This window comes from Chiloscyllium punctatum, chromosome 46 (genome assembly GCF_047496795.1).
Source record: "Chiloscyllium punctatum isolate Juve2018m chromosome 46, sChiPun1.3, whole genome shotgun sequence".
Lineage (NCBI taxonomy): Eukaryota > Metazoa > Chordata > Chondrichthyes > Orectolobiformes > Hemiscylliidae > Chiloscyllium > Chiloscyllium punctatum.
In genome coordinates, this window is record NC_092784.1 from 48,010,436 (window position 1) to 48,038,045 (window position 27,610).

Genomic DNA, 27,610 nt, shown 5'->3' on the forward strand with positions numbered 1-27,610 from the left:
TTACATTTTCTTATGTTATCCATGCTAAAAACTACCTCCAAAACCCCTTAAGTAGCTTAATGTATGGTACCTTTTGAAAATCGAAATATGATTCATCTGTTGCTTCCTGTATATTCTGCTTGTTGCTTTCTCAAAGTATTCTATTGAATCTGTCAGGCATGTTTCTCCTTCACAAAGCTGTGCTGACTTATCTTGCAGTTGTACAGCTAGGTGAGGCTGCACTTGGAGTAATGTGTTCAGTTTTGATCACCTTGCTATCTGAAGGATGTTATTCAACTGGAAGGAGTGCAGAAGAAATTTACAAGGATGTTGGCTGGACTCTAGGTCTGAGTTATAGGGAGAGGTTGGACAAGCTAGGACTTTTCTCTTTCGAGTGTAGTAGACTGAAGGGGGTCCTTTTGAGTGTAAGATCATGAAACACATGGATAGGGTGAATACACTCTATCTTCTTCCCAGGGTTGGGAAATCCAGGACGAGAGCATTAGTTTGAGCTTAGGGAAAGAATAAAAGACCTGAGAGGTAACTTTTTTGAGGGTGGTATGCATATGGAAAGAGCTGGCAATGGAAGTGCCACTTGATTATTTAGTAATTTTGTCACCCTATTAGAGTCTTCTGCTATGAAAACTGATGCAAAGTATTTAACTCATTCACTATTTCCTGGTTTTCCAGTGTTATTTCCTCAACCTCATTCTCTAAGGGGCCTGTGTTCATTTTGACTTCTCTATTCCTGATATTACTTAAAACCTCAAAAATAAATCCCAATTGTCTGGTTTACTGCCAATCTTTGCCACACTATGTATTTTTTCTTTCAATTTAATATCTTTAACGTCCCTGGTTAACCATGATTGTCTCATCCCCTTCCCAGAATCATCCTCCCTTTCTGCAATATGACTTTGATTGTAACAATTAGAAGATCATACCTGTTAACCTGTATGTATACCATTAATTAACATGTAAGGCCATTTTCTTTGTACGCCGTTTGAAGAATTTAGGATGAACAAATTTTTAAAATTCCACTCAGAAGATACTAATGTTGAGTTTATAATTAAATTCAATTTCTCACTTGAGTTTGGTGCTGTTTAGGGACCAGAGTTTAACAAAAAGGTTTAATCTGAAATTTCCAGACCAGGATAGTTTAGAAAACTTCTGACTTATAAAAACTGAAAACACAGGTATTTAGATGTTTGAAGGCTGTATCGGCAGGTTTGCTAAAGATCTAGTGAACTATCTTCACAGACCAAATAAGCTGTCAGAGTGCTAAAGAATTGAGATACTAGGCTAATTTCCTGGATTTGGATATCTATGGCAGAGAGTATTTTTTTAATGAGCTGGTGTGGGCATCACTGGCTGGCCAGCATTTGTTGCCCATCCCTAGTTGGCTTAGAACCGGTGGTGGTGAGCTGCCTCCTTGAACTGCTAGAGTCTATGTGCTGTAGGTTGATCCACAATGCCTTTGGGGAGGGAACTTCCATAATTTTTAACAATGATTTATGTCCAAGTCAGGATGGTGAGTGGCTTGGAGGAGAACTTGAAGGTGTTGGTATTCCCATGTATTTGCTGCAGGTGTCCTTCGAGATGGAAGTGGTCATGGATTTGGGAGGTGCTGTCTGAAAATCTTTTCAGTTCCTACAGTGCACCTTGCAGATAGTACACATTGGTGTTACTGAGCGTCAGTGTTGAAGGCAGTGGATGTGGTACCAGTGAAGCAGGCTACTTTGTCCTGGATAGTGTCAAGCTTAGAGTGTTGTTGGATTTGCACTCATGTAGACAAGTGGGGAGCATTCCATCACACTCTTGATTTCTGCCTTGTCGATGGACAGGCTTTGGGCAGTCAGGAAGTGAGTTACTCATCACAGTATTCTATGTCTCTGTCCTATTCGTGGTGTTGTCCTTGTCACCTGTATGGCTGTTCAGGACAACTGGTCGTGGGTGTGGATTGCTAGTTATCTGTATGTTCTCTATTGTGTTTTGTGCCGTCTTTGCATGAAATCTTGTAAATTACATTATTCTTGCACATGATCCACATCCATGAACAAACTAGCTACAACCACTGTCCTGAGTAGCCATACATACAGATGAGAAGGACCACAAATTTGACTGGGACAACACTATGATCATAGGACAAGATAAACAGAAAACTGCAGAGAATTTCTAGAAGCATGGCCCTCATCCATGGACTCCCATCAACAAACACACAGACTCTGCCTAGTGTACTGGCCACTACAGCGAACAATTGTAAGCAGCAGGAATTGAATCAAGTAAGCTTTCAGAAGAGACAATGCAACAGTGCTTCACAGGAGGCTGCAAAGCACTGAAGATGTCACTGAGACAGGGGAAGAAACATCTGCAAATCAACTTTCCAGCTCAGTGACCATATCCACAACTATGGCAATTGGCACCGGAACGACAAATGTGTATGTAAACCTTGAGTAAGTCTTTGGTACTGTTGCCAGAATGTTGTCAGAACCCGTAGCCTTTGCAGTACCCATTGTATCCAACTATTTCTTGATACTACAAGGGATGAATCGAATTGGCTGAAGACTAGTATCTATAATGCTGGGGACTATTGGAGGAGGCTGAAATGAATAATCCAAATGGTACTTCTAGCTGAATATTGCTCATGCTTCAGCTTTATACTTTGTTTGGATGTGTTGGGCAGTTCCATCTCTGAGGATATTTGTGGAGCTGCCTCCTGCAGTGAGTTGTTTAATTGTCCACTATTTGGATGTGGCAGGACTGCAGGATTTAGATCTGATCTGGTTGTTGTGGGATTGCTTAGTTCTGTCTGTCACTTGCTGCATATGCTGTTTGGCATACAAGTAGTCCTGTTTGACTTTACCAGGCTGGCACCTCATTTTTAGCTACGACTGGTGCTGCTCCTGGCAAGTCTTTCTGCGCACTCCATTGAACCAGGGTTCACCTCCTTGCTTAATGGTAATGGTTGAGTGGGGGATATGCCAGGCTATGAGATTACAGATTGTGCTGGGCTACAATTCTGCTATCGATGTCCCACAGCACCCCGTGAATGCCCGATCATGAGTTGCTAGATCGGTTTGAAGTCTGTCCCATTCAGAACAGTGATAGTGCCATGCAACGTGCTGCAGGTTACTCCCAATGTGAAGATGAGGTTTTGTCTCCACAAGGGTTGTGTGCTGGTCACTCTTAACTAATACTACAATGGACAAATGCATCTGCAGCTGACAGGTTGGTAAGGATGAGGTCAAGTATGTTTTTCCACTTGTGGTGAGGGAAAAAACCTACAGGTCCAGTTCTAGCAGTTATATAGGACCAGTAGTAGTGTTGCTGAGCCACTCTTGGTGGACATTAAAGTCCCTCACCCAAGTTTAAGGGGTAGGCCATTTAGGACAGAGATGAAGAGAAACTTCTTTACCCAGAAAGTGGTAGGTGTGTGGAATGCGGTGCCCCAGAAGGCAGCCGAGGCCCAGTCTCTGGATTTGTTTAAGAAAAAGTTGGGTAGAGCTCTCAAGGATAGTGGAATCAAGGGTTATGGAAATAAGGCAGGAACAGGATACTGATTGAGGATGATCAGCCATGATTATAATGAATGGTGGTGCAGGCTTGAAGGGCAGTATGGCCTACTCCTGCACCTATTGTCTATTTACATTCTGTGCCTTTGCCATCCTCCGTGCTTCTAAATGTTCAACATGGAGTACCGATTCACCAGCTGAAGAAGGACAATATATGGTAATCGGGAGGTTTCCTTGCCCACATTTAACCTGAAGGCATGAGACTTCGTGGAGTCCAGAGTCAATGTTGAGGACTCCCAGGGCAACTCCATTCTGACTATGTGCCACTGTACTACTACCTCTGCTGTGTGTCTCCTGCCAGTGGGACAGGACATATCCAGTGATGGTGGTGTCTGGGACATTGTCTGTAAGGTTTAATTCCATAACCATAACTATGTTGCTTGAATTGTCTGAGACGACTCTTCCAATTTTGGCAGTAGCCCCTCGGTGTTAGTAAGGAAGACTTTGAAGGTTTGACAGGGCTGTTTTTGCTGTTGTCTTTTTCTAGTACCTAGGTCGGTGTCAGGTGATCTGTCCAGTTTCATTTTTTTTAGACTTTGTAGCGATTTGTACATCTGAATGGCTTGTCAGGCCATTTCAGAGAGCAAGTCAAAGTCAACCACATTGCTGTGGGTCTGCAGTCACATGTAGGCCAGACCAGGTGAGGACAGCAGATTTCCATCCCTGAAGGACGTTTTTCCAACAATCAGCCATGATTTCATGGTCATCGGTTGATTCTTAATTCCAGGTTTCTTCATTGAATTCGCAATCTGCTATCTCCCATGGAAGGATTCGAACTGCGGTCAAAGAACAAAGAAAATTCCAGCACAGATATGGGCCCATTGGCCCTCCATGCTTACGCCCATCCAGATCCCCTCTTACCCTGTCGCCTATTTTGAGGATCTGTATCTGTCTGCTCCCTGCCCATTCATGTATCTGTCAAGATGCATCTTAAATGCCTGTGTCTACCACCACCGCTGGCAACGTGTTCCAGGCACCCACCACCCTTTGCATAAAGAACTTTCCATGCATATCTCCCCTAAACTCCTCTTCTCTTCCCCCCCCCCCCCCCCCACTTTGAAGTCGTGATTGAGTCCCCCACTCTGCGATAAAGCTGCTTTCTATCCACCTTGTTTATGCTCCTCATGATTTTGCACACCTCGATCAGGTCCCCCCTCAACCTCAGTCTTTCTAATGAAAATAATCTTAATCTACTCAACCTCTCTTCGTAGCTAGCATCCTCCATACCAGGCAACATCCTGGTGAACCTCCACTTCACCTTCTCCAAACGGTGGCTCAATGGACAGCACTGCTGCCTCACAGCGCCAGAGATCCAGGTTCAATTCCCCCTTTGGGCAAGTGTTTGTGTGGAGTTTGCACGTTCTCCCCATGTCTGTGTGGGTTTCCTCCTTTTGGTAACGTGACAATCAGAATTGTACCGAGTATTCCAAATGTGACTGAACTGAAGTCTTATATAAGTGTAAGATGACCTGCCAAATCTTATACTGAATACCCCCTCTGATCATGGAAAATGTACTCCTTGACCACACTATCGACCTGCGTTGCCACCTTCAGGGTACAATGGATCTGAAACCCAGATCTCTCTCTACATCCGTTTTCCTCAGGGCTTTTCCATTTACTGTATAGTTCATTCTTGAATTGGATCTTGCAAAATGCATCACTTCACCTTTGCCCGGATTGAACTCCATCTGCAATTTCTCTGCCCAACTTCCCAGTCTATTTATATTCTGCTGTATTCTGACAGTCCTCTTCACTATCTGCTACTCCACCAATTTTAGTGTCATCTGCAAACTCACTAATCAGACCACCTATTATCTTCCTCCAAATCATTTATATCAAACAACAGTGGTCCCAGTATGGATCCTTGTGGAACACCACTGGTCATAGTTCTCCTTTTTGAGGAAGTCCCTTCCATTACTAATGTCTTCTGTTGCTGAGCCAGTTTTCTATCTATTTAGCTAGTACACCCTGGACCCCATGCGACTTCACCTCCATCAACCTACCATGGGGAACCTTATCAAGGGCCTTACTGAACTTTAGTTTATGGCTTAATAGTCTAGCGATTAATACCATAAGGCCATCACCTTCCCTTTGGTGGCTGAGAATAATCAACCCAGTGGTGAAAGATGGCGCCTAAAGATTGGTGACTTCATTGGTTGGGGCAGATGTAGGTGTTGGAGGACAGATGATGAGCTGGTTGAAGACTGATGGATTATCTTTAAGCTGAACCTTTCTGTATTTAAAACTGTTCAAAATTGTACTGGATTATGGAGACAGTGGAAAATGTTTTCACTATACTTTACGGTTTTTCTTATTGAAATGCACATGGCAATAAAACTAATCATTCGTTTGTATTGGAGGCAGTCATTGCCTGACACTTGTGTAGTATGAATGTTTACTTACCATTTACCAGCCCAAGCCTGAATGTTGTCTAGATCTTGTTACATTTGAACATTGACTGCTTTAGTATCTGAAATGTTGTGAATGGTGTTGATCTCAGCACGTTTGGCGGTATTTGTGAAGCAAAAGCAGAGTTGATGTTTCTCATCCAGTGACCCTTTTTTCGAACTAAACATCAAGCCTTTCCTGTCGCAATGTCACCCCTCTACTCTGAACTTTCAGACACAGTAGCTCAATAAAGGTTTTGAGGTTGCACTATATATCTGTTTAGTTGAGGGAAGTGTACCAACTGGCGAAGTGATGGACAAACTAGTTTTGTCCTTAATGAATGTGAGGCTGGAAAGGCTAGATTTGCTAGATTTTCTAAGAAGGCTATTGACTATCGTTGAACTGCTGCAGATGTAGAGTTAATGGTCTTTGCATAATGGTATTTAGTAAGGAATTAAAGTTGGTTCAAAGATGTGGAAGGACTGATGTTTATGGTCAACTAGATTTTCATGCTCTTGATCCTTGAAATAACCTTGATTATAAGCACTGGTGTAGGTGATAATGTACTCGTATGGATGAAGGCTTAGTTATTGCCAGGAAACACAGCATAGAGAACAGTGATCACTTTCATGTTGTTAGGCTATGGTGATGACCACCACAGGGATCAATGTAATCTCTACTATCTTCCATAACTTTGAATACATTGTGGCTCCATTTGCACATGGCACCCATAGGAAAAGTAATTTGAGGCAGTAACGTGTCTGTAAAGGAATATAGATGAATTAAGTAGTGAGTGGTGTTTGACGTGTATGTTTCTGTAGTACATCACAGATCCTACTTGCATACAAATTAGGCATAGAGGTAGACCAAGGTGTTTGAGCCTGCCCCACTTGCTAAGATGTTGGATTGGTGTGTGACATTGTGTGTATAGGGTATAAATCTTCGAGGAGAAAGAGAGAACTGGAGATCAGAGCTGAAAATGGTGTTGCTGGCAAAGCTCAGCATGTCAGGCAGCATCCAAGGAGCAGGAAAATCGACTTTTCGGGCATGAGCCCTTCTTCAGGAATGCCATTCCTGAAGAAGGGCTCATGCCCGAAACGTCGATTCTCCTGCTCCTTGGATGCTGCCTGACCTGTGCTTTTCCAGCAACACATTTTCAGCTCTGTATAGGGTATAAGCAGGCAAGGAAATAATTAAGTTCTGAATTTAGTGAAACAAGGTTCAGCTGAGCAAGATGCAGATCAGATAAGAACTTGCACTTAACAGTGGGGTGCTAGAGGCAAGGGTAATGGGTAAACAAGGTAGAAAAGCATTTGGTATGTAGAGCCATTTAGCAATATTGGAAGAATTCAGTATGTAAAGTCAATTTAATAAAGTCAAAAGTGTTCATTATCAAAATCTTTTCTCCCAAGTGCTCCACACTCCCACCTCCCTGAGAATCTGTATTAGGTATGAGCAGGTAGGGTAAGGGTTAAGTTTTGGTTTTTGTGTAGAGCTATTTAACAATATTGAAAGCATTCAGTATGTAAGGTCAGTTCAACAGGGTGAAAAGTATTCATTATGTGAAGCCAGTTAAGGTAAATAACTTTCATTGTGTAACAGCAGATGGCTTAATCTTTGCTATTGACACTCGTTAATTGTAACGGTCACCCAATAAATATGTATGTTGCCGTATCTGGATGCTCCTCCCTGTAAAATTAGTATATAATTAATTAAGCAACTGGTGTTCCAGAAAAGGCTGTGAACCTCTCTGGCACGGGGGTGGGTTTGGGATGAGATCTGGACCTTGAGTGGATCGCGGAAATCAAATTGTAGGGTCTAACTTTGTTTTCTCCTCTGGATGTGGGTGTTGCTAGTATATCCACCATTGGTCTCTGCGGATACTTTCTATTTTAGCTCAAAAAACACAATTTGTAGGCAGTCGATCCATATAACATTTTATAAATTCCTACTTGAGAAATAAAGCCAGTCTCACTCAGGATTGCGATTCAGACGACTAACCTCGCATCTTTAATACGTTGTCTGAGCTCATGTCACCTTTTGTTACAAAATGCAAGTTATCTCCCAAATGTGACTTAGAAGTTCAGGGATTTACATTTTGATCCATCAAAACCCACAACCCATTCCAAAAGATGAAAGACTTATCAGCAGTCTGGGCTTGTTCAATATGTTGTTTTAATTGCATGATGCTGTGATCTTCTGTCTTGTAATCCTGCCCCCTAGTTATTTGATGAAGGGCTACCACTCTGAAAGCTAGTACTTCCAAATAAACCTATCTGACTACAACCTGATGTTGTCCGTTTTTTAAAATCCATTTGCTAAGGTCGTTCCTGTTCTGGTCGTGACTTTAACTCCTTTTTGTTGTCTACACCCTGTACTCTTAGATTTGTGACTGGCAGTGGTGTCAAACCTGGCTTTAAAAATAGTCCAGTGACCCTGCCTTCATTGCTTTCTGGCTTCAGAGAAAAATTGGGTATCTCTTTTCATTATTTGGAGATGTCGGTGTTGGGCTGGGGTGTACAAAGTTAAAAATCACACAGCACCAGGTTATAGTCCAACAAGTTTAATTGGAAGCACACTAGCTTTCGGAGCATTGCTCCTTCATCAGGTGGTGGAGGGCTCAATCCTAACAAAGAATTTATCGCAAACATTTAGTGTGATGTAACTGAAATTAAACATTGAAAAATTGATTGTCTGTTAAGCCTTTCATCTGTTAGAATACCATGATAGTTTCACAAAACCTTTTTAAAAAAAGTTGTATTCTCAGGTTAGCTGTTAACAATGGTGATAGCTAGACAATATGTTGAAGGTGTTAGCCCCATGTTCTCTGTCTATGCCATGATGTTTAGATTGATTCTAATCTAAAAAGTGAGATAACTGAGTTTTACATGAATGCATGTAGTTTTTGAGCAAAATACAATGTAACCCTGCAAGTACAAATTCACCCCACAAAATGTGTGCATGTGGGTCGTTGTCTGTCTGTCTGGGTTGGGGGTTGAGTGTGAGAAAGTGTGTGTGTGTGTGTGTAGAGTGAGTGCAGAGTGTCTTAAGTCTGAGGGAGAGTGTGTGTGTGTGTGTCGGTAACTGTGTGGGTGTCCATACAACCCTGTCACGGTAGGCGCTGCAAGATGTGTCAAAGTGTGGACATAGATACCACCATTACACGTGGGGACACCTCCCACCTTGTACATGGCAGGTACTCATGTGACTCAGACAACGTTGTCTATCTTGTACATTGCAAGCAAGGATGCCCGGAGGCATGTTACTCTGGGGAAACCGAGCAAAGGCTACGACAACGGATGAGTGGGCACTGCACAAGAATCAACAGACAGGAGTGTCCCCTCCCAGTTGGGGACACTTCAGTGGTTCAGGACATTTGAACTCTGACCTTCGGGACAGGCAGCAGCGAAAAGTAGCCGAGCAGAGGCTGATAGCTAAGTTCGGTACCCATAGGGAGGGCCTCAACCAGACCCTTGGGTTCATGTCTCATTACAGGTGACCACCATTTTGCATGCACGCACACACTCAATGCACCCCCTCACAGACTTAAGACACTGTGCACTCACTACACACACACGCTTTCTCACACTCAACCCCCAACCCAGACAGACAACGACCCACATGCACACACATTTTGTGGGCTGAATTTGTACTTGCAGGGTTATGTTGTACTTTGCTCAAAAACTGCATGAATTCATGTAAAACTCCGTTATCTCACTTTTTAGATTAGAATCAAACTAAACATCATGGCAGAGACCGAGAACGCAGGGGGCTAACACCTTCAACATATCGTCTAGCTATCAACATTGTTAACAGCTAACCCAAGAATGTAACTTTAAAAAAAAGGTTTTGTGATTTATACATGAAAGAAGTGAAACTATCATGGTATTCTAACAGGTGAAAGGCTTAACAGACAATCAGTTTTTCGTGTATAATTTCAGTTACATCACACTAAATCTTTGCTATAAATTCTGTTAGGATTGAGCCCTCCACTACCACTTGATGAAGGAGTGACACTCTGAAAGCTAGTGTACTTCCAATTAAACATGTTGGACTATAACCTGGTGTTGTCTGATTTTTTACTGAGTTTTCATTGGAAGCTTGTTTGTTTTAACCTACATGGTGTAATTGTAGCCTCTGGAAAAGAGGAACATGCTTTCAACTTCCCTGCTGTCATATTGAGCTGAATGCTACTTGCTTCCTTGCGACTAAATTGTAAACCCAGTTTTTGATCAGGGTTGGGATGAGATCTGAACCTTGAGTGGTTCTCAGAACGCAAATTGTCTAATAGGGTCTAATTTTTTTTCTCTCTCTATGTGGGTGTTGTTGGTAGATCCACCATTGGTCTCTGACTGTTCAGCTATTGCTAGTTCACAATCATTCCTTGATGCATTTAACTCTTTCTAGTGTTGGTATTCTTGATCAGTAGGTATTGATTACTGATATGTGAAGAGGGGGGCTTGAATTTAACTGGTAGATTTAAGGAAGGAAATGGAGGTGGACGTAAGATCATAATTCAGTGTCTGTCACTCGGAAGCAAAATTGTGGTTACTAAAAGTGGGTAGAAGAGATTTTGGATAACGCAAAAAGCTAGTTTAGAGCAAAACAATCTGTGGTGGATGGTTATGTAACATAGTCAAAGTATCTTGGCGAGAGCACTGGCAATCTTTTGTGCACGTTATTGCTGGTGATTATAATCTGCAATATTGTGTACCACCTTATTTTACTTCATAGAATTGACTGGACTTAAGTGTGTATCCCCGTATAGCAGCTTATTAAGCTGATACTTCATTCTGAGGTGATCTTCTGCACCCTTCTACATTTTGCATTCAATCAAACTTTTGCATATTTTATAATCAATTTGTTCATAGATATTAAGTACCTCTCTGGAGCAGGTAGCACTTTGGCCCCACTGAGTTAGGTTAAAAGGAGTAGGTGATGTGACTGTTCATGAGTTTATCATAGTTCATGGATTTTGCCATTTATGCCCATACAATCTTTTTGTATGTCTCTGCTTTCATGGTGGCATGTGGACTGTCTTCATTGTGAAGAATATACTTGGTCTCCACAAGTACCGATGAAAACTGTTTCTTGTACATAGCATTAACCGTGGCTGTGAGAATGAGGTCAAAAGCAGTAGATTTTACTTGGACTTCCATCAAGTCTGTGACTATTTGGAGGCAGATAAAGCTGAAACCAGAGACCTGAAATGGAAGGGATGTAGCAGAAATTGGTTTGGTATAGAGAAAGTGCTGCTTTTGGTCGTTAATGGCAATTGTCTTTGCCCCAGGATGGGTGATTTCAAGATTAGGAGGTGCATTTTTAAGGTGAGAGGACAAAAATTTTAAAAAGATGGGCAAATTTTTTGCACAGGGTGGGCTCGAGTGAGGAATGGACTTCCTGAGGAAGTGGTGGACGTGGGTACAATTATCAAGTGTTTATAAGACATTTGGATAGATACATACATGCACAGGGAAGGTTTGGAGGGATATGGGCAATGAGCAGACAGATGGGATGAGTTTACTTTGGGTTGATGTTCAGCCTGGGGTTGGACTGAAAGATCTGTTTCTGTGCTGCATGAGTCCATGATTCTAAGTAAGCCGCTTGCATATTTGCTCAACATCGGCTGTGTTCTGTCTGGAAGCTATGCGCTTGAGACTTTGACAGTGCAGTAGTTGGTATCATGACCAAGCTCCACCTGTATATTGGAATGTTCAACCAAACATACAGAAGGTTATTGTGCCATTGCTCCTTTTGGAGTCTTCCAGTGGTTTGATAGTTGCAAAGAAAAGCTGGGTGAAATTTCAGAAAGCGCTATTGAAATCTTGTGGATCTGGCTGCAGCTAAAGAGAAACAAAATTTCGAGTTCAATGACTCTTTTTTTTTCAGAACCAGTCCCTTGACTTGAAGTTGACTTTGCCACCTTCCATTTTGGAAGTTGCTGATCACAACTGAGTGGTTTCTTCTTCCACTTATTCCTCAGATATTTTAATCAATAGTTTTTGTTTTCATGGCACTGGAGGCTTCCTGGTTGTTTTTCTGATTTATCATATCAAATGCATATTACTGAATTTACTTGTTTAATACATTGATCAACAAGCAGAGGCTTTTGCTGATGAGGCCATTATTTATTATCGATCTTTCAACCCTTAACGGAGTAGTTTCCAAGATCGCTTTGAGGCAGATTTAAAATCAAAGTTCACCATGTTGCTATCAATTTGACCAGTACGTAGACCAAGTATTTAAAAGATATCAACTAACTAGATTGACCATTGCTTATTGTAACATTCTATGTTACAGATTCTCACTTTTCATTTCAATACTGACTGGCTTACCCACTGAGCTGTGGTTTTCAGAATTGAACTTTTTGTTATGCATTTGTAAGATTTGGGCATGGCTGGGAAAATGATGCTTGAGAAAGTGCTGGTGAGTTGTCGGCTTGAACTGTTGCAGTCCATGTGGTGTTGGTAGACCCTCAATGCCTTTTAGAGAGGGACTATGACCCAGTTGTACTCGAGTGTTCTGCGACTTTGGATTATTGAACTTGTGCCCTGAGTTACAGGTCCAATGAAATATACCACTCTGCCAATATCTCCCGTGTTTTAGCACAAATCCACAGAGCTTTATTTAGTTATAAACAGAATAGAATTAGAGACATGGGTGAACTACCGAAGGGGACACTCTCTGAAAGATGGACTGTACCTCCATGGAATTTGTCTCGATTTTACTAAAACTACATTTCTTTTTCATTTGGCTTTTGGAAGAAATGGCTAAAACTACTTTTAACAATTTGCAGCTCTGAAAATATGTTGACCGCAGGGTCCTGGTGCCCATTGAGCTGAAGAGCTGTGATACTAATTGTGTTGTGCCTTGGGTGTGAAGCCACTTTGGGAGCAGATAACCAAGCAGTTAAGCATCCTATAACCTTAAGCTCCACTGTTGTCTTCAAAACTCTGTCCATATCTCAAAGCATCTTTTTTTTAATCTTAACTCTTTTTTTTGGAAGCCAAATTTTAATTTTGTTTTCCCCTGCATTCTGCTTCCCTCCCAGGTTGTGTTGAGAACATCCTTGGTTGGGAACGGCATAAAATTGGACTTGTTTTGTGATCGATCGCATTTTTTCCCTTCAATTTTGGGATTGGAATGCATGGGGGTGATGTATGTTTGTTTTTATGTTGGGCTTCGTGCAGTGTCTGCAGAATTCTTTATTCTACGTATGGTAGGTTCTTGAGCATAATGTGCTATGCGTTAATGTTCTTTAACAACATAATGCTACGTTTCCTTTTTGAACTTAAAAATCATTTCTGAGTGAAGGAAGGCTCAGGAATATCGTGCTGAGTTTGTGGTAATAGTGGGATCTCCAGTTGACCATTGCTTTCAGATGCAGATTCTTTCATCATTAACTATATATTTGGCAATTTTGTCTCAATTTTAAAAATTACTAAAGATGACAAGGTTTTCATTTAATGTTCTAGTTGGGTTTCTTATGGAAGCAGTAATTTATGTAGATAGTGCCTAACTAATCATTTATTTCACCTGATTGTATTAACTGTTGACTTTGGAATTGCCTCTGTAAACTGAATGTGAAGGTTCTGCATGAAGTTGCCTGTATCAATGCGTTTGCTCTCACCTGGCACGTAAATGGTGCTTATGGAGTCAATTTCTGGATTAGTGGTGCTGGAAGAGCACAGCAGTTCAGGCAGCATCCAAGGAACTTCAAAATCGACGTTTCGGGCAAAAGCCCTTAAGTCAATGGTTGCATTAACTCTCAGTAGAGAACATGTAGACTATTGATGAAGTTTGAATGAAATTTTGTCCAGTGTGTGGTATAAGGATTACCTTTCCACCTGAAGGCTGTAATTTTAAGTTAACAGGTGATTATACTGATCTAATTAATCTCTTTTCAGGATTATTATAAAATCATCAAGAATCCTATGGATATGGGAACAATTAAAAAGCGCTTAGAAAACAATTACTACTTGAACGCCCAAGAATGTATTCAGGATTTCAATACCATGTTTACCAACTGTTACATTTATAATAAGGTAAGATCTTGACATATTTAAGGTAAATAACATGGGGAGCAGCACATAATACTGTATATGTACAGCACCTCCATGTACCAGGAAAAAGCTCATAATTAAACTTCCTCCTTTTCTGAACTTTGCGTGAACGTAACCGAATCATATCATTCAGCTGTTACCTCACCCAAGCTACCAGTTTTCTATTGTAAACCTAGTTAGATAGGAACCCCTTAAGATGGAGTTCTCTTTGATGTCGAACAGTATCCAAAAGATCTGCTCCTGGATAGGCTCTCCTCCGCTCAATACAATGTTATTCAGCATCAATTAGGTGCCAGTTGGAAAGTGTATGCAAGTTATTTTGTTACTGAAGTGCATGTTTGGTACTGGGTATGAGGGGGTGTTTTGTGATACTAGTTGTTGGATCATTCCATTTTGTGGGGTGTCAGATGATGCATTTTATTATGTCCCCTGCAAAACAACAATATTTTGATTTAACTTTAGGTGAAGACACAGGTATTGAACATTAAATGCTTGGTGTAGTGTTGCATCACGTTTGTGCTTTTAATTTTGTATGAAGGGATGTGATAGTATTTTGGAAAATAAAATGCTGGGTAACTCTGAAATGAGTGGTCTTAGTGAATACTTAAAGCAACGTTAATCACCTCATTTATCAGCTATTGTGTTGAAATCAAACTTCAGGGGTATAAATCTCTCTTTGGTAAGTTGAACAGAATCTGAATCACCGTTCACTGCGATGTGTTGCAAGACAGTAGCTGGCTGCAGAAAAACAATTGCAGCTACGTTTGCGAACATGTGGTGGTGTCATTAAAGATTGATGCTAAATGATTACATTGTTGCTTGGATGATGTGCAGTTTACTCATTAGTAGTACTCAGTATTTGATCTCAAATTGTGTCTAATTCAGAAATGAGCCGGGAATTGCTTACTTTAGGAGCAAATTATTGCTGATGCTGGAATCTACTGAAAACAACAAATGCTGGAAAATGGGAAGCCTTCAGAAATGAGATACTGAGTGTCCAGTGGCAGCATATTTCTGTTAGGGTGAAAGCAAAGGCTGGTAGGTGTAGGGATAACGAAAGAACTGGAGGGTTTGGTTTTAAAAAAAAAAGAAGCATATGTCAAGTATAGAGAAGATCCTTCGAGTATAAAGGCAGTGGGAGTATACTTAAGAGGGAAATCAGGAGGGCAAAAAGGGAACATTGCTTTGGCAAATAGGGTTAAGGAGAATCCAAAGGGTATTTACAAATACATTAAGGACAAAAGGGTAACTAGAGAGAGAATAGGCCCCTGAAAGATTGCATATTGGCCTTTGTGTGGAGTTGCAAGAGATGGGAGAGATATTTAAACGAGTATTTTACATTGGTGTTTACTGTGTAAAAGGACATGGAAGATATAGAATGCAGGGAAATAGATGTTAACATCTTGAAAAAATGTCTGTATTACAGAAGAGGAAGTGCTGGATGCCTTGCAATGCATAAAGGTGGATAAATCCCCACAACCTGATTTAGGTGCACCGTAGAATTCTGTGGGAAGCTAGGAAAGTGATTATTGAGCCCCTTTGAGATATATGTAACATCGATAGTCACAGTTGAGGTGCCGGAAGACTGGAGGTTGGCTAAGGTGGTAAGGACAAGGCAGGGAACTATAGACCGCTGAGCCTGATATCAGTGGTGGGCAAGTTGTTGGACTGAATTCTGAGGGACAGGATGCACATGTATTTGGAAAGGCAAGAACTGGTTATGGATAGTCAACTTGGGTTTGTGTGAGGGAAATCATGTCTCAGATAGTGAAGAAGGCATTTGGTATGCTTTTCTTTATTGGTCAGAGTATTGAGTACAGGAGTTGGGAGGTCATGTTGTGGCTGTATAGGACATTGTTTAGGCCACGTTTGGAATATTGCATGCAATTCTAATCTTCCTATCAGAAGGGTATTGTCAAGTTTGAATAGGTTCAGAAGAAATTTAACATTGTCAGGGTTGGAGGATTTGAGCTATAGAGAGAGGCTGAATAGGCTGGGGGTGTTTTCCCTGGAGTGTTGGAGGCTGAGGGATGACTAAGATCTTGAGTGGCATAGGTAAGATAGACCAAGTCTTTTCCTTGGGGTGGAGGTTAGGGGTCCAGAGCTAGAGGGCATAGGTTGAGGGTGAAGGGGGAAAGATATAAAAGAGACCTAAGGGGCAATTTTATGCAGCAGGTGGTATATGAATGGAATGAGCTGCCAGAGGAAATGGTGGAGGCTAGTGCAGTTGCATCATTTTAAAAGGCATTTGGATGGGTGTATGAATAGGAAGGGTTTGGAGGGATATGGGCTGGCTGGCAGCTAGAATTAGGTTGGGTTAGGATATCTGGGTGGCATGGACAAGTTGGACCGAAGGGTCTGTTTCTGTGCTGTACATCTGTATGACTCTGACTCTATCACAGCAAGTCAGGCAGTGTCCATGGAGTGAGTAACCGAACGTTTTGAGTCGAGATGACTCCTAGTCAGAACTGACATGAAGTGTCGGGGAACAGCATTTCTGCAGTAGTGAGAGGATCGTCCCGTTTCCTCCCTCAATCCAAGCAAAACACTCAAAGACACCATATAGTTTTACCTCCTTCATCCTTATTCTGGACCTTGGAGGGAGAGAGAACGACCGCCCATTTGCACAGGGACATGATTTCTCTGTCTTCTCTGGAACAGCAGTTTCTTAATTATATAATCATTTTACAGGGAGGAGCTTTCAGATAAGGCAGCATACATATTTATTGGATGACCATTACAATCAGCGAGTGTCTATAGCAAAAAAGAAGCCATCTGCTTTTGCACAATGAATGTTCTTAACTTTAACTGGCTTCACCTAATGAACACTTTTCACCTTGTTAAACTGACCTTACATACTGAATGCTTTCAATATTGTTAAATGGTTCTACATAATGAATGCTTTTCCACCTTGTTAACTCATTACCCTTGCCTCCAGCACCCCATTGTTAACTTTATGTTCTTATCTGATCTGAGTCATGCTCAGCGGAACGTCTTATTTCACAAAACTCCGAACTTCACTCTTTCCCTACCTGCTTATACCCGGCACATAACTGAAGTTTATTTTGTTAAGATGTTATGTTCTATGTCATTAGTTTCGTTACCATTTCTCAAAGTTGCTCAATGTAAATGGGCTGCAATATTTCCTCTGTGCAATCTGTTTCCATTCACAGTTTCTTTCTTTTTAACTGTTAGATTAAGAACTAAGTATCTTCTTTGCTTATTGCTATCATTAAATTGTTGCTACTGATTGATATTATTTAATTAACAGCAAGGAGATGACATAGTCTTAATGGCAGAAGCTTTGGAAAAGATCTTCCTTCAGAAAATTTCAGAAATGCCACAAGAAGAGATTGAAATACCCATACAGCCTACCAAAGGATCACGGGGTAGGGGCAGAAAGGAAACAACAGGTAAATGTTTTTTGTCTTGTATTCCTTAATTAGGGGCTGATTCGTTCAGGCTATCTCATGCCTGTCCTAGCACTGACTGCTTCGCTTGTGCATTTCGCTGTGATTTAAAAAGGTTGCATATTTTCATTTCGAGCATGCTATGTTATTGTTTCACTTAGCAAAGAACCCACTATTAAATTTGAAGATAGTTTTGTTGCCTGGGCTGTTGTAGGCTATGAATGAAGAAATTTCATCTTAGTTTGATTACATGTGATATCGTGGTTTGTTGAACCACTGATATTTGCATTATATGGCCTTCTGTATTTGCTGTTCCTCCTACTTGTAAATAAATTTCTCTACATTGTGAACTGTCTGATCCAAGTTCTCTTCTAGTGTAGCTCTAAAACTTTGCTTCACCATATTTTTATCCGGTATTTAACTTGTATGTTTAACTTTTTGAATATATCACCAAATGTTATCTTTTGGAACTAAAGGGATAGCATTGTAACATTCTTTTTGAATTAGTTTGTGTAAAGTGTTCTACCTGGTTATACTCTTGACAAAAGATTTTGGAAGGACAAGTAGTTTGACCAAACTGATCTTTAAGTTTTGTATCTACCTTATTAAAAAATTGTGCTTGTCGAATGTATCTAGTTATGAGGACATTAAAGGATGCAATAAAAGGTAAAACAAAAGAAGGGATTGTGACCACTAACTCCTGAGTAGTGCTGTTGAATGTTACTGTAGATGTTCTTAGCAAGTAATTCTACTTCGTTCCCTTGAGCAGCAGTGCAAACATGTATCACACCTTTCCAGGAGAATGCTTATTTTCGACCTGTGTTTAAAATGTGATGGTCTAACTTTGTCTTCACCCTCTTAATATGCACAAATTAAATAAGGATTGCTGCTAATAGCATTTTCCTTTGTTTGAGTTGCAAAATAGCTGCTGAGGAAGTGTTTTAGCAATAAACCATTAACTGGTGCCCTGAAACTGAGAATATCCTGATAACATAATTTGCATATTGACCACAGTTGCGCGGTGTAGATGGAATAGTACAGTTGATTAATATGCATATAAAGTAGGAGAAAGCGAGGTCTGCAGATGCTGGAGATAAGAATTGAAAAGAGTGACCCTGGAAAAGCACAGTAGGTTCAGCAGTATCCAAGAAGCAGGAGAATTGGTGTTTTGGGCGTAAGCCTACATATAAAATAGACAATAAAAAATAGCAAGACCTATATTAAGTTGTGATTTTTTTGTTGTTTTAGGTATGCATTTTGCCATTTTTTTTCAATGTTGTCTCAAGGGTATCTTTACACAGGTACTTGGTTCCTTGTAGAGAATATTCTTTTGCCTGCATTAGCTTCAAGGAATTGATTTTTTTGGTTGTGGATAAATAACAAATTAATAGCATTAATCTGTAACTAATTCCTTTGGTAATGCCATGCTGGAAGGCTGACTGATGGTTTGGGTTATTTTTATTACTGAGATTGGTAACATTGCAAACCAAGACCCTATTGACTTTGTCAAGTCCAGAATGAATCCCAAGTAGGGAATAGTTCGTATTTGTTTTTCTAGAGGCTTTGGTTACACACTGGAATATTGTTAGTGCTTAACTACTATCAACCTATTGCTTAAATCTGGAATTCATTTCCAAACTCCACTCACCCGCCTCTGTACTAATACTCCATAAAGGGCATTGCTTCGATCCAGCTTTTGGCCTTCTCTACTCATCATCTTAACTGGCATGCTGTCATAGTTTGCTGGATGCTGCTGTGGAACATGGGCAGTTCTGTTATGTTCAAACTGCTGTATAAATATAAGTTGTTACTGCTCTGGACTTAGATTGTGTGCTTACAGGGAATTACAGGCAACAGAAAACAATCCATTTCTGATCTAGGTTGATAATGTAACATGGTGATTTTCTTTTGGACTAGGCAGATACTTAGCTGAGAAAACAAAAAAAACTCTGCTTTTCAGTTCTTGAATTGGTAAGCAGCTAAGTTGATTGACTGCAGTAGTATAACCTCTGCTGCCTTCCCAAATCTCTTCCACTTGTAAGACTTGAAAGAAAGATGATGCAGGAAGACTATTAATTAATTCATTTTAATTTACTTGAGTCAGTCAAATTCTACACTTCAACAAGCCAGTGTTTTATGTGAGGGCAATCCATTCTTGCCTTAAATAGAATATTATAGATTTGCCCTATGAGTAAAGGGTGTCATTTATCAAATAAGAGCAGGTAGCTCCTTTTGTGAATTGTGTGCTCATAGTGCTTCATTTGTGGCAATCTTAGACTATTTAAATTCTATATTTTGGTTTTCTGTAAATAAACTGACAGTGGATTAAAATTCCTAAAGTAATTTACTGGCTAGATCACTTAAGAATTTGCGGATCTATTCTCTTGAGTGACTAGGCCTCTTCAGTTAACTGAATTTAGTGGCTTTAGTGCCAGACCCCCACTCACTGATAGCGATGTTGTGGGATCATTGTTACTGCTATAGCTAACCAACCACTACTGATGTAACTGTCAGCAGAAAGAATTGTTATAGTGCTATAGAATTTCCAAGCATCAAGATGATTAATGTCCTTGTATATTGACTGTTAAACTTAAGCAGCTTTTCTGAGGGATTATGGGAAAAAGTATCAATTATGAGTAGGTTTCCAAGTTAAAGTTGGCAGTAATGGCAAGAGTTTCTAATACATTAACTGCTTTAACTTTCCATTTTAGTATTTGGCATTTACATAAATCAGTAAGAAGTCACCTAAATGGGTTGGAGCCTTATTGATTAGTCTGTGTATTTTGTCTTCACGTGATTTTTTTTTCTTCCTTCCTGGAAGATTCCAAATATTTCATTTCAGCAAATGCTCACAGCATGCGAGACATACAGTTGTAGAATGTTTCCCAAGCCAGTGTTCTCCCAGGAAGTCAAAAGCAATCAAACGACCGCTATCATATTTAAAGACAATATTTTATTTGTGAGCATACCAGTTTTGACATCTTCCGATATTGAGATATATTGGGAATCATTAAAATGCCAGCAAATAATTATCCTTAACTGTATGAAAAAGCAGCAGCGGTTTTGTGCATAGCAAGGCACCATGTCAAACACAGTTGCTAATTAATCTACACTGTTTGAGAGCTAACTGTTAACTTAAGTTCTTAGAGCATAATTTACTCTACACAACTTTTCCATAACTTGTACTTTTATGGAATGCAACCACTTAATGATGTGGGACATCTGTGTTGAATCATTTTCTTCCTTTAGCATCCTATCAGGTGAATTTTAGTTTTTTGCAAAGTGTTGTTGATTCTTCTTACTATTGTATCTCCCCTAATTGAGATTGGCTTGTATGGTGGGAGAAGTATTGAGGTGCCTCATTTCTTAAAAAGGAAACCTTTTAAAAGAATTGTCCATTGTTTTCTGCTAAATCCTGATTACTATAGAGTAAGTGGTGTATAATAGTTAATGGTTGATCTTTGTGTGGGGACCAATTTCAAGATCTCTGTTGTTGGGGTTGAGATTTAATCTGGTTAAATATTTAATATAGATTATCATTTTGTTTTTTGTTTAGTTCAGTCTAAACCCAACATGTCAACTGTACAGACTGTCTCACAGACGACAATGCCAGCACTGGCACCAACACAGCCACAGCAGCAACCACCCCAGCGGGCACCTCAGGCATCTCAACCACCACCACCACAGCCGCAACTTCCTTCTGTATCAGTGCCAGCACCCACACCCCAGTCATTTCCTCCAGCGACTCCTGATTTGATAGTACAGCCACCAACAACGACTGTGTCGCCACATACGTCAGCTCCTCCAATGCCAACCCTCACGCCAACAACAGTAATGACAACAGCTTCACAACCTTCAAAGGTCAGTAATCTTTCAGTAGCTTTTCCACTGGTTTTGTCCTCTATACTTTCATCTTTTAGACTTGAGTCATCTAAATTCCAACAGAGAATTTGAATCAGCGAAGTCCTGAATGTTTTATCAAGTATACTTGTGTATTTTTTGAGTGGATAAACTGCTTACTCTGAACTTTGCAAAGATTTTATTTAGTTGTATTTCGTATAACCCCTATTTGAATTAATTAGTCGTAACTCATTCATTCTCCAGACTGGGCACTGGGAGAACAGATGACTGAGAAGGTCCAACAAAATTGCAGCTGAAGTGTTTGATATCTATGTTTATTGTAAACTCTAAACAACTTTCCCAAAGCGAGGAATTGTCCAAAGACACACTCCTTCCTTTTGCTGCATCTGTCCAAGCAGTGCAACATTTAATGCAGTTGAAGACACTGTCAACTTTTAAGACCGACATCGTCTGAAGATGCATGCCACCAGCTGTGCTGTTGTTTTCATTCATGGCTGTGTTGTGCTTTAAGTGTGAATAAAAATTAACTCCCTTTCTAAGAAGCAGTCAGACTTGGGAACTTTAATTTGTGTGACAGTGGAAGAACATTTTGAAATAGAATTTTAATTAGTTGAAGCATAATTCTTATGCGCATCGCTTATCTCCTACCTCCAGAGTATTGTTCGGATGATACTGTCTTTAGAATTGCAAGAATAGAGCCTCAATTGCACATTTTTCTTTGCAGCATAAAAAGGGAGTGAAAAGGAAAGCTGATACAACAACTCCAACAACCAATGTTGCTGTGAAGAGTAGAGAGTCTTCTCCTTTAGTCACCGAGCCCAAACCCGCAAAGATTCCATCTAGAAGCGGCAGACCTCCAAAACCTGTCAAAAAAGAAATGCCAGACTCTCAGCAACAACACCTAGAAAAAGCTGGTGGTGGTGGTGGGGTGGTTGTTGGCAGTGGAAAGGTTTCAGAACAGTTGAAGTACTGCACTGGCATTCTAAAAGAAATGTTTGCCAAGAAGCATGCAGCCTATGCCTGGCCCTTCTACAAACCTGTGGACGTGGAAGCCCTGGGACTGCATGATTATCATGACATTATTAAGCACCCCATGGATCTCAGTACTATTAAAGTAAGTTAATACCTACAATCTTGGTTGCTGAAATTTTAGAGCTTGAATTATGTAGCAGCATTGAATCTAGTGTGTTGGTTTTTTTGTATGTGAGGAATAACCTAAAAAAAACATTTTTTATTATCCACATTGTACAGGTGCAATCCCAAACACAGGCAGTTGAAGTCATTTAAAGTTGAGTGGGATGCTACCTTAATGTACCATAATATACTGGTCATAGAGTGCATGCATGTAGTCTGTAGAAAGACCAATTTGGACCCAGAAATGTTTGAACTTGTTACACTTTGGAGTTGACCACTGCTAAGCTATTGTTCCCATTATTAAAAGAATGCTGAGAATGACTTTTCTTGGTGTTTTATATTGGTCGACAAAAGTTTGAATACAAAGATTTTTATTTGAATAATCATACTCTGATCTAGCACAATAATTAAGACTTTAAACAATGTTTATTCAGCATAATCTTTTTGAGAAAAATGTTCTGTAGCTGAAATAGAATAAAAATTGTTTGGAGCTGCTCATGTTTATTAAATTTAAAAACACGACAATATAAAACTGCAGAACTGCAACCTATCTAAGATTTAAGAGCTTCATTGTTTAATGGAAAAAATAATCAAGATAGCCCTATTTACCTGTGCTTGTGATAATTAAGGTAGCTGATCAGGCCTTAGCTATATTTCATTAAACTTTCAGTAAATTCTTTACCCTGTATAAAATGCCTTATACACTCTCCAGCCTTGTTGATTGTGAACGTTATCCAAAGCTCAACTCAATGAATGTTAAATTTGTATTTCAAATTTGTCCATAAAACAAATTGGAAGAAAGTTTGTGAGAAGATTTTAGCTTGGGTGCTCGTTGTTGTGGTTCTGTTCGCCGAGCTGGGAATGTGCGTTGCAGACGTTTCGTCCCCTTTTCTAGGTAACATTCTCAGTGCTTGGGAGTCTCCTGTGAAGCGCTTCTGTGATGTTTCCTCCGGCATTTAGTGATTTGTATCTGCCGCTTCCGGTTATCAGTTCCAGTTGTCCGCAGTAGTGGCCGGTATATTGGGTCCAGGTAGATGTGCTTATTGTTTAAATCTGTGGACGAATGCCATGCCTCTAGGAATTCCCTGGCTGTTCTCTTTTTGGCTTGTCTGATAATACTAGTGTTGTCCCAGTTGAACTCATGTTGATTGTCATCTGAGTGTGTGGCTACTAAGGATAGCTGGTCGTGTCGTTTCGTGGCTAGTTGGTGTTCATGGATGCGGGCCGTTAGCTGTCTTCCTGTTTGTCCTATGTAGTGTTTTGTGCAGTCCTTGCATGGGATTTTATACACTACATTGGTTTTGCTCATGCTGGGTATCGGGTCCTTCGTCCTGGTGAGTTGTTGTCTGAGAGTGGCTGTTGGTTTGTGTGCTGTTACGAGTCTTAGTGGTCGCAGTAGTCTGGCTGTCAGTTCAGAAATGCTCTTGATGTATGGTAGTGTGGCTAGTCCTTTGGGTTGCGGCATGTCCTCATTCCGTTGTCTTTCCCTTCGGCATTTGTTGATGAAATTGCGCGGGTATCCGTTTTTGGCAAATACGTTGTATAGGTGTTCTTCTTCCTCTTTTTTTGCAGTTCTGGTGTACTGCAGTGTTGTAGCCCTTTTGTACAGTGTCTTGATGCAACTTCTTTTGTGTGTGTTGGGGTGGTTGCTTTCGTAGTTCAGGACTTGGTCTGTGTATGTGGCTTTCCTGTATACCTTTGTGGTGAATTCTCCGTTCGGTGTTCTCTGTACCATCACGTCTAGGAATGGGAGTTGGTTGTCCTTTTCTTCCTCTCTAGTGAATAGGATTCCTGTGAGTGTGGCGTTGATGATCCGGTGTGTGTTCTCTATTTCTGTATTTTTAATGATTACAAAGGTGTCATCCACTGAAACACCTGATCAGCAGATCCAGACACTCTATACAGTCAACACAGGAATTCTTGGACATCAGAAATATACAAACAGACAAGGAAGAAACCATGGTCTCATTTGATGTAACGGCACTGATTCACCTCTATCGACAAAACCCTAGCCAGAGAAACAATAGCCAACCTGCTGGACATACAGAACAGACGACAAGACGGTGAACCTATCAACAAAGACTGCATATTTAAACTATTGGACCTGTGCCTCACAACACACTTGACATTCAACAACCAAATGTACGAACAAATCAACGGCACACCCGTGGGCTCACCCATCTCTGGACTCATAGCAGAAGCGGTAATGCAAAGATTAGAACAAACGGTCTTACCGCAAATTCAACCCAAACTCTGGGTCAGATATGTAGATGATACCTTTGTAATTATTAAAAACACAGAAATAGAGAACACACACCGGATAGTCAACGCCACACTCACAGGAATCCAATTCACGAGAGAGGAAGAAAAGGACAACCAACTCCCATTCCTAGACGTGATGGTACAGAGAACACCGAACGGAGAATTCACCACAAAGGTATACAGGAAAGCCACACACACAGACCAAGTCCTAAACTATGAAAGCAACCACCCCAACACACACACAAGAAGTTGCATCAAGACACTGTTCAAAAGGGCCACAACACACTGCAGTACACCAGAACTGCAAAAAGAGGAAGAAGAACACCTATACAATGTATTCGCCAAAAAAGGATACCCGTGCAATTTCATCAACAGATGCCTAAAGGAAAGACAATGGAACGAGGACATGCCGCAACCCAAAGGACTAGCCACACTACCATACATCAGGAGCATTTCTGAACTGACAGCCAGACTACTGCGACCACTAGGACTCATAACAGCACACAAACCAACAGCCACTCTCGGACAACAACTCACCAGGACGAAGGACCTGATACCCAGCATGAGCAAAACCAATGTAGTGTACAAAATCCCATGCAAGGACTGCACAAAACACTACATAGGACAAACAGGAAGACAGCTAACGGTCCGCTTCCATGAACACCAACTAGCCACGAAACGACACGACCAGCTATCCTTAGTAGCCACACACGTAGATGACAAGCCCATGAATTCGACTGGGTCGACACTACTATTATCGGACAAGCCAAACAGAGAACAGCCAGGGAATTCCTAGAAGGATGGCATTCAACCACAGATTCAATCAATAAGCACATCGACCTGGACCCAATATAGCAGCCTCTGCAGCGGATAGCTGGAACTGACAACTGGAAGCAGCAGATACAAATCACTATAAATGCCGGAGGAAACATTACAGAAGCGCTTCACAGGAGGCTCCCAAGCACTGAGGATGTCACCTAGACGGGACAAAACGTCTGCAACGCAAATTCCCAGCTCGGCGAACAGAACCACAACAAATTGGAAGAAAGTGAGGTTTGCAGATGCTGGAGAATTGACATTTCGGGCATAAGTCCTTCACCAGGAATGGTGAAGGGCTTATGCTTGAAACGTCAATTCTCCTGCTCCTTAGATGCTGTCTGACCGGCTGTGCTTTTCCAGCACCAAACTCTTGACATAAAACAAGTTGCTCAATTGTAAAAAGATTAGCTTTTGTCTTCCCCTCCTAATTAATTTCATAAAGGAAACAAGGATATTTTTCCCTTCACTACGTCAGTGCTTACACAGCTAATTATTTTGAATGATGTGGTTAGTTATGACTCTTCATTTCGCTGTCAGCCTGATTGTGAAGCAGCAAATTAATATAAATTTTTATTTAACCCATTTCTCTAATAAACCTGTTCAGAAATATTATTACATGCCTCTGGTGAGACTTCAACCTGGCCCTGCTGGTCCAGGGGTGAGACCAGTGCCACTGTCCTACAGAGCCTCTAAGCAGTAAATTGCACCGCATGAAATTGATATGCTGCATCTGACATCTGTATCTTGTGCGCTTGATGACCATGCTAGAATTATAACTAGAATCTAGCTTCAGACCTGATAGCAAATCTGTGTTGGTTTCTTGATGTGCTCCCCCTGTTGCAGTAACTTATTCTTCCTTTTGAAAAATGGCAAGCTGCAAATGTGTGTAAAGTCACCCAAGAGTTTAATGTTACAAAGTGAGTTTTGTTAAACCATCCCTTTAGGAATTCCAAGAAATACGACTATATAGGTCATCCAAGTGCAACTCCAGGTTTGTTTGGCAACTTCCCACTTGTGTAAACTTGTAGCCAGAGGATGTTATTTACAGTTTTAATAAATGTATTGTTGCACTTCCTCTTGATCAAAAAGCTTAGACATTGTTTTACACAGCTTGTTTGAGGTTGAGGTATCGCATTGCTAGCAGGTTGGTATCTAAACCTAACAGCTTTCCACCACTTGAGTCTTTTTATGTGCAAATACAGGTGTTATTTGGACAAGCTGGGTAAGTGGGCAAATGCTTGGCAGATGCAGTATAATGTGGGTAAATTAGATCACTTTGGGAGCAAAAACGTGAAAGCAGATTATTGTCTGGCTATGAAATGAGGGGTAGGGGTGGGAAGTGTGTATTGAGGCTTGGGTGTCTTACACCATTCACTGAAGGTTCAACCAGTTGTCAAGGCAAATACAAAAGAACCTCGATTATCTGAAGGACATGGGCGGGGAGTATTTAGTGCGGGGAGTATTTAGTTTGGTTAATCGAATGCCAGATCACATTGATTAGCCAAGAATTGGGACCTGGGGATCTTGCTGGATAATCTGATATTCGGATAATCGAGGTTCCTCTGTAATGTGTTGGTCTTTAAAGTTTGAGTCCGGAGCAGGGATATCTTGCTGTAAGTACATAGGATCTTAGACCACACCTGGAATATTGTGTGTAGTTTTGGCCTCCTTATGAGGAAGGATGCTCTGCAGGACTTATTCATTTAATGGTGAGGTCCTGGGCAGTGTTGCTGAACAAAGAGACCATGGAGTGCAGGTTCATAGCTCCTTGAAAGTGGAGTCGCAGGTAGATAGGATAGTGAAGAAGGCATTTGGTATGCTTTCCTTTATTGGTCAGAGTATCGAGTACAGGAGTTGGGAGGTCATGTTGCGGCTGTACAGGGCTTTGATTAGGCCACTGTTGGAATATTGTGTGCAATTCTGGTCTCCTTCCTATCAGAAAGATGTGAAACTTGAAAGGATTCAGAAATGGTTTAGAAGGATGTTGCCAGGGTTGGAGGATTTGAGCTATAGGGAGAGGCTGTACAGGCTCGGGCTGTTTTCCCTATACGCTCGGAGGCTGAGCGGTGACCTGGTAGAGGTTTGTAAAATCACAAGGGGCATGGATAGAATAAATAGACAAGGT

At 40.8% G+C, this 27,610-nt stretch overlaps 1 protein-coding gene across 9 annotated transcripts in view; it reads left to right on the plus strand.

The window, feature by feature from the left end:
• The window catches only part of brd4 (bromodomain containing 4), a 182,172-nt gene that overhangs the window by 74,194 nt on the left and 80,368 nt on the right, over positions 1-27,610 (plus strand). For all 9 annotated transcript variants that reach the window (XM_072564153.1, XM_072564154.1, XM_072564156.1 and 6 more), the window contains exons 3-6: positions 13,844-13,981; positions 17,271-17,412; positions 20,966-21,270; positions 21,995-22,384. In XM_072564153.1, the coding sequence (XP_072420254.1) occupies positions 13,844-13,981; positions 17,271-17,412; positions 20,966-21,270; positions 21,995-22,384 (975 nt within the window). The remainder of the gene's footprint in view (positions 1-13,843; positions 13,982-17,270; positions 17,413-20,965; positions 21,271-21,994; positions 22,385-27,610) is intronic.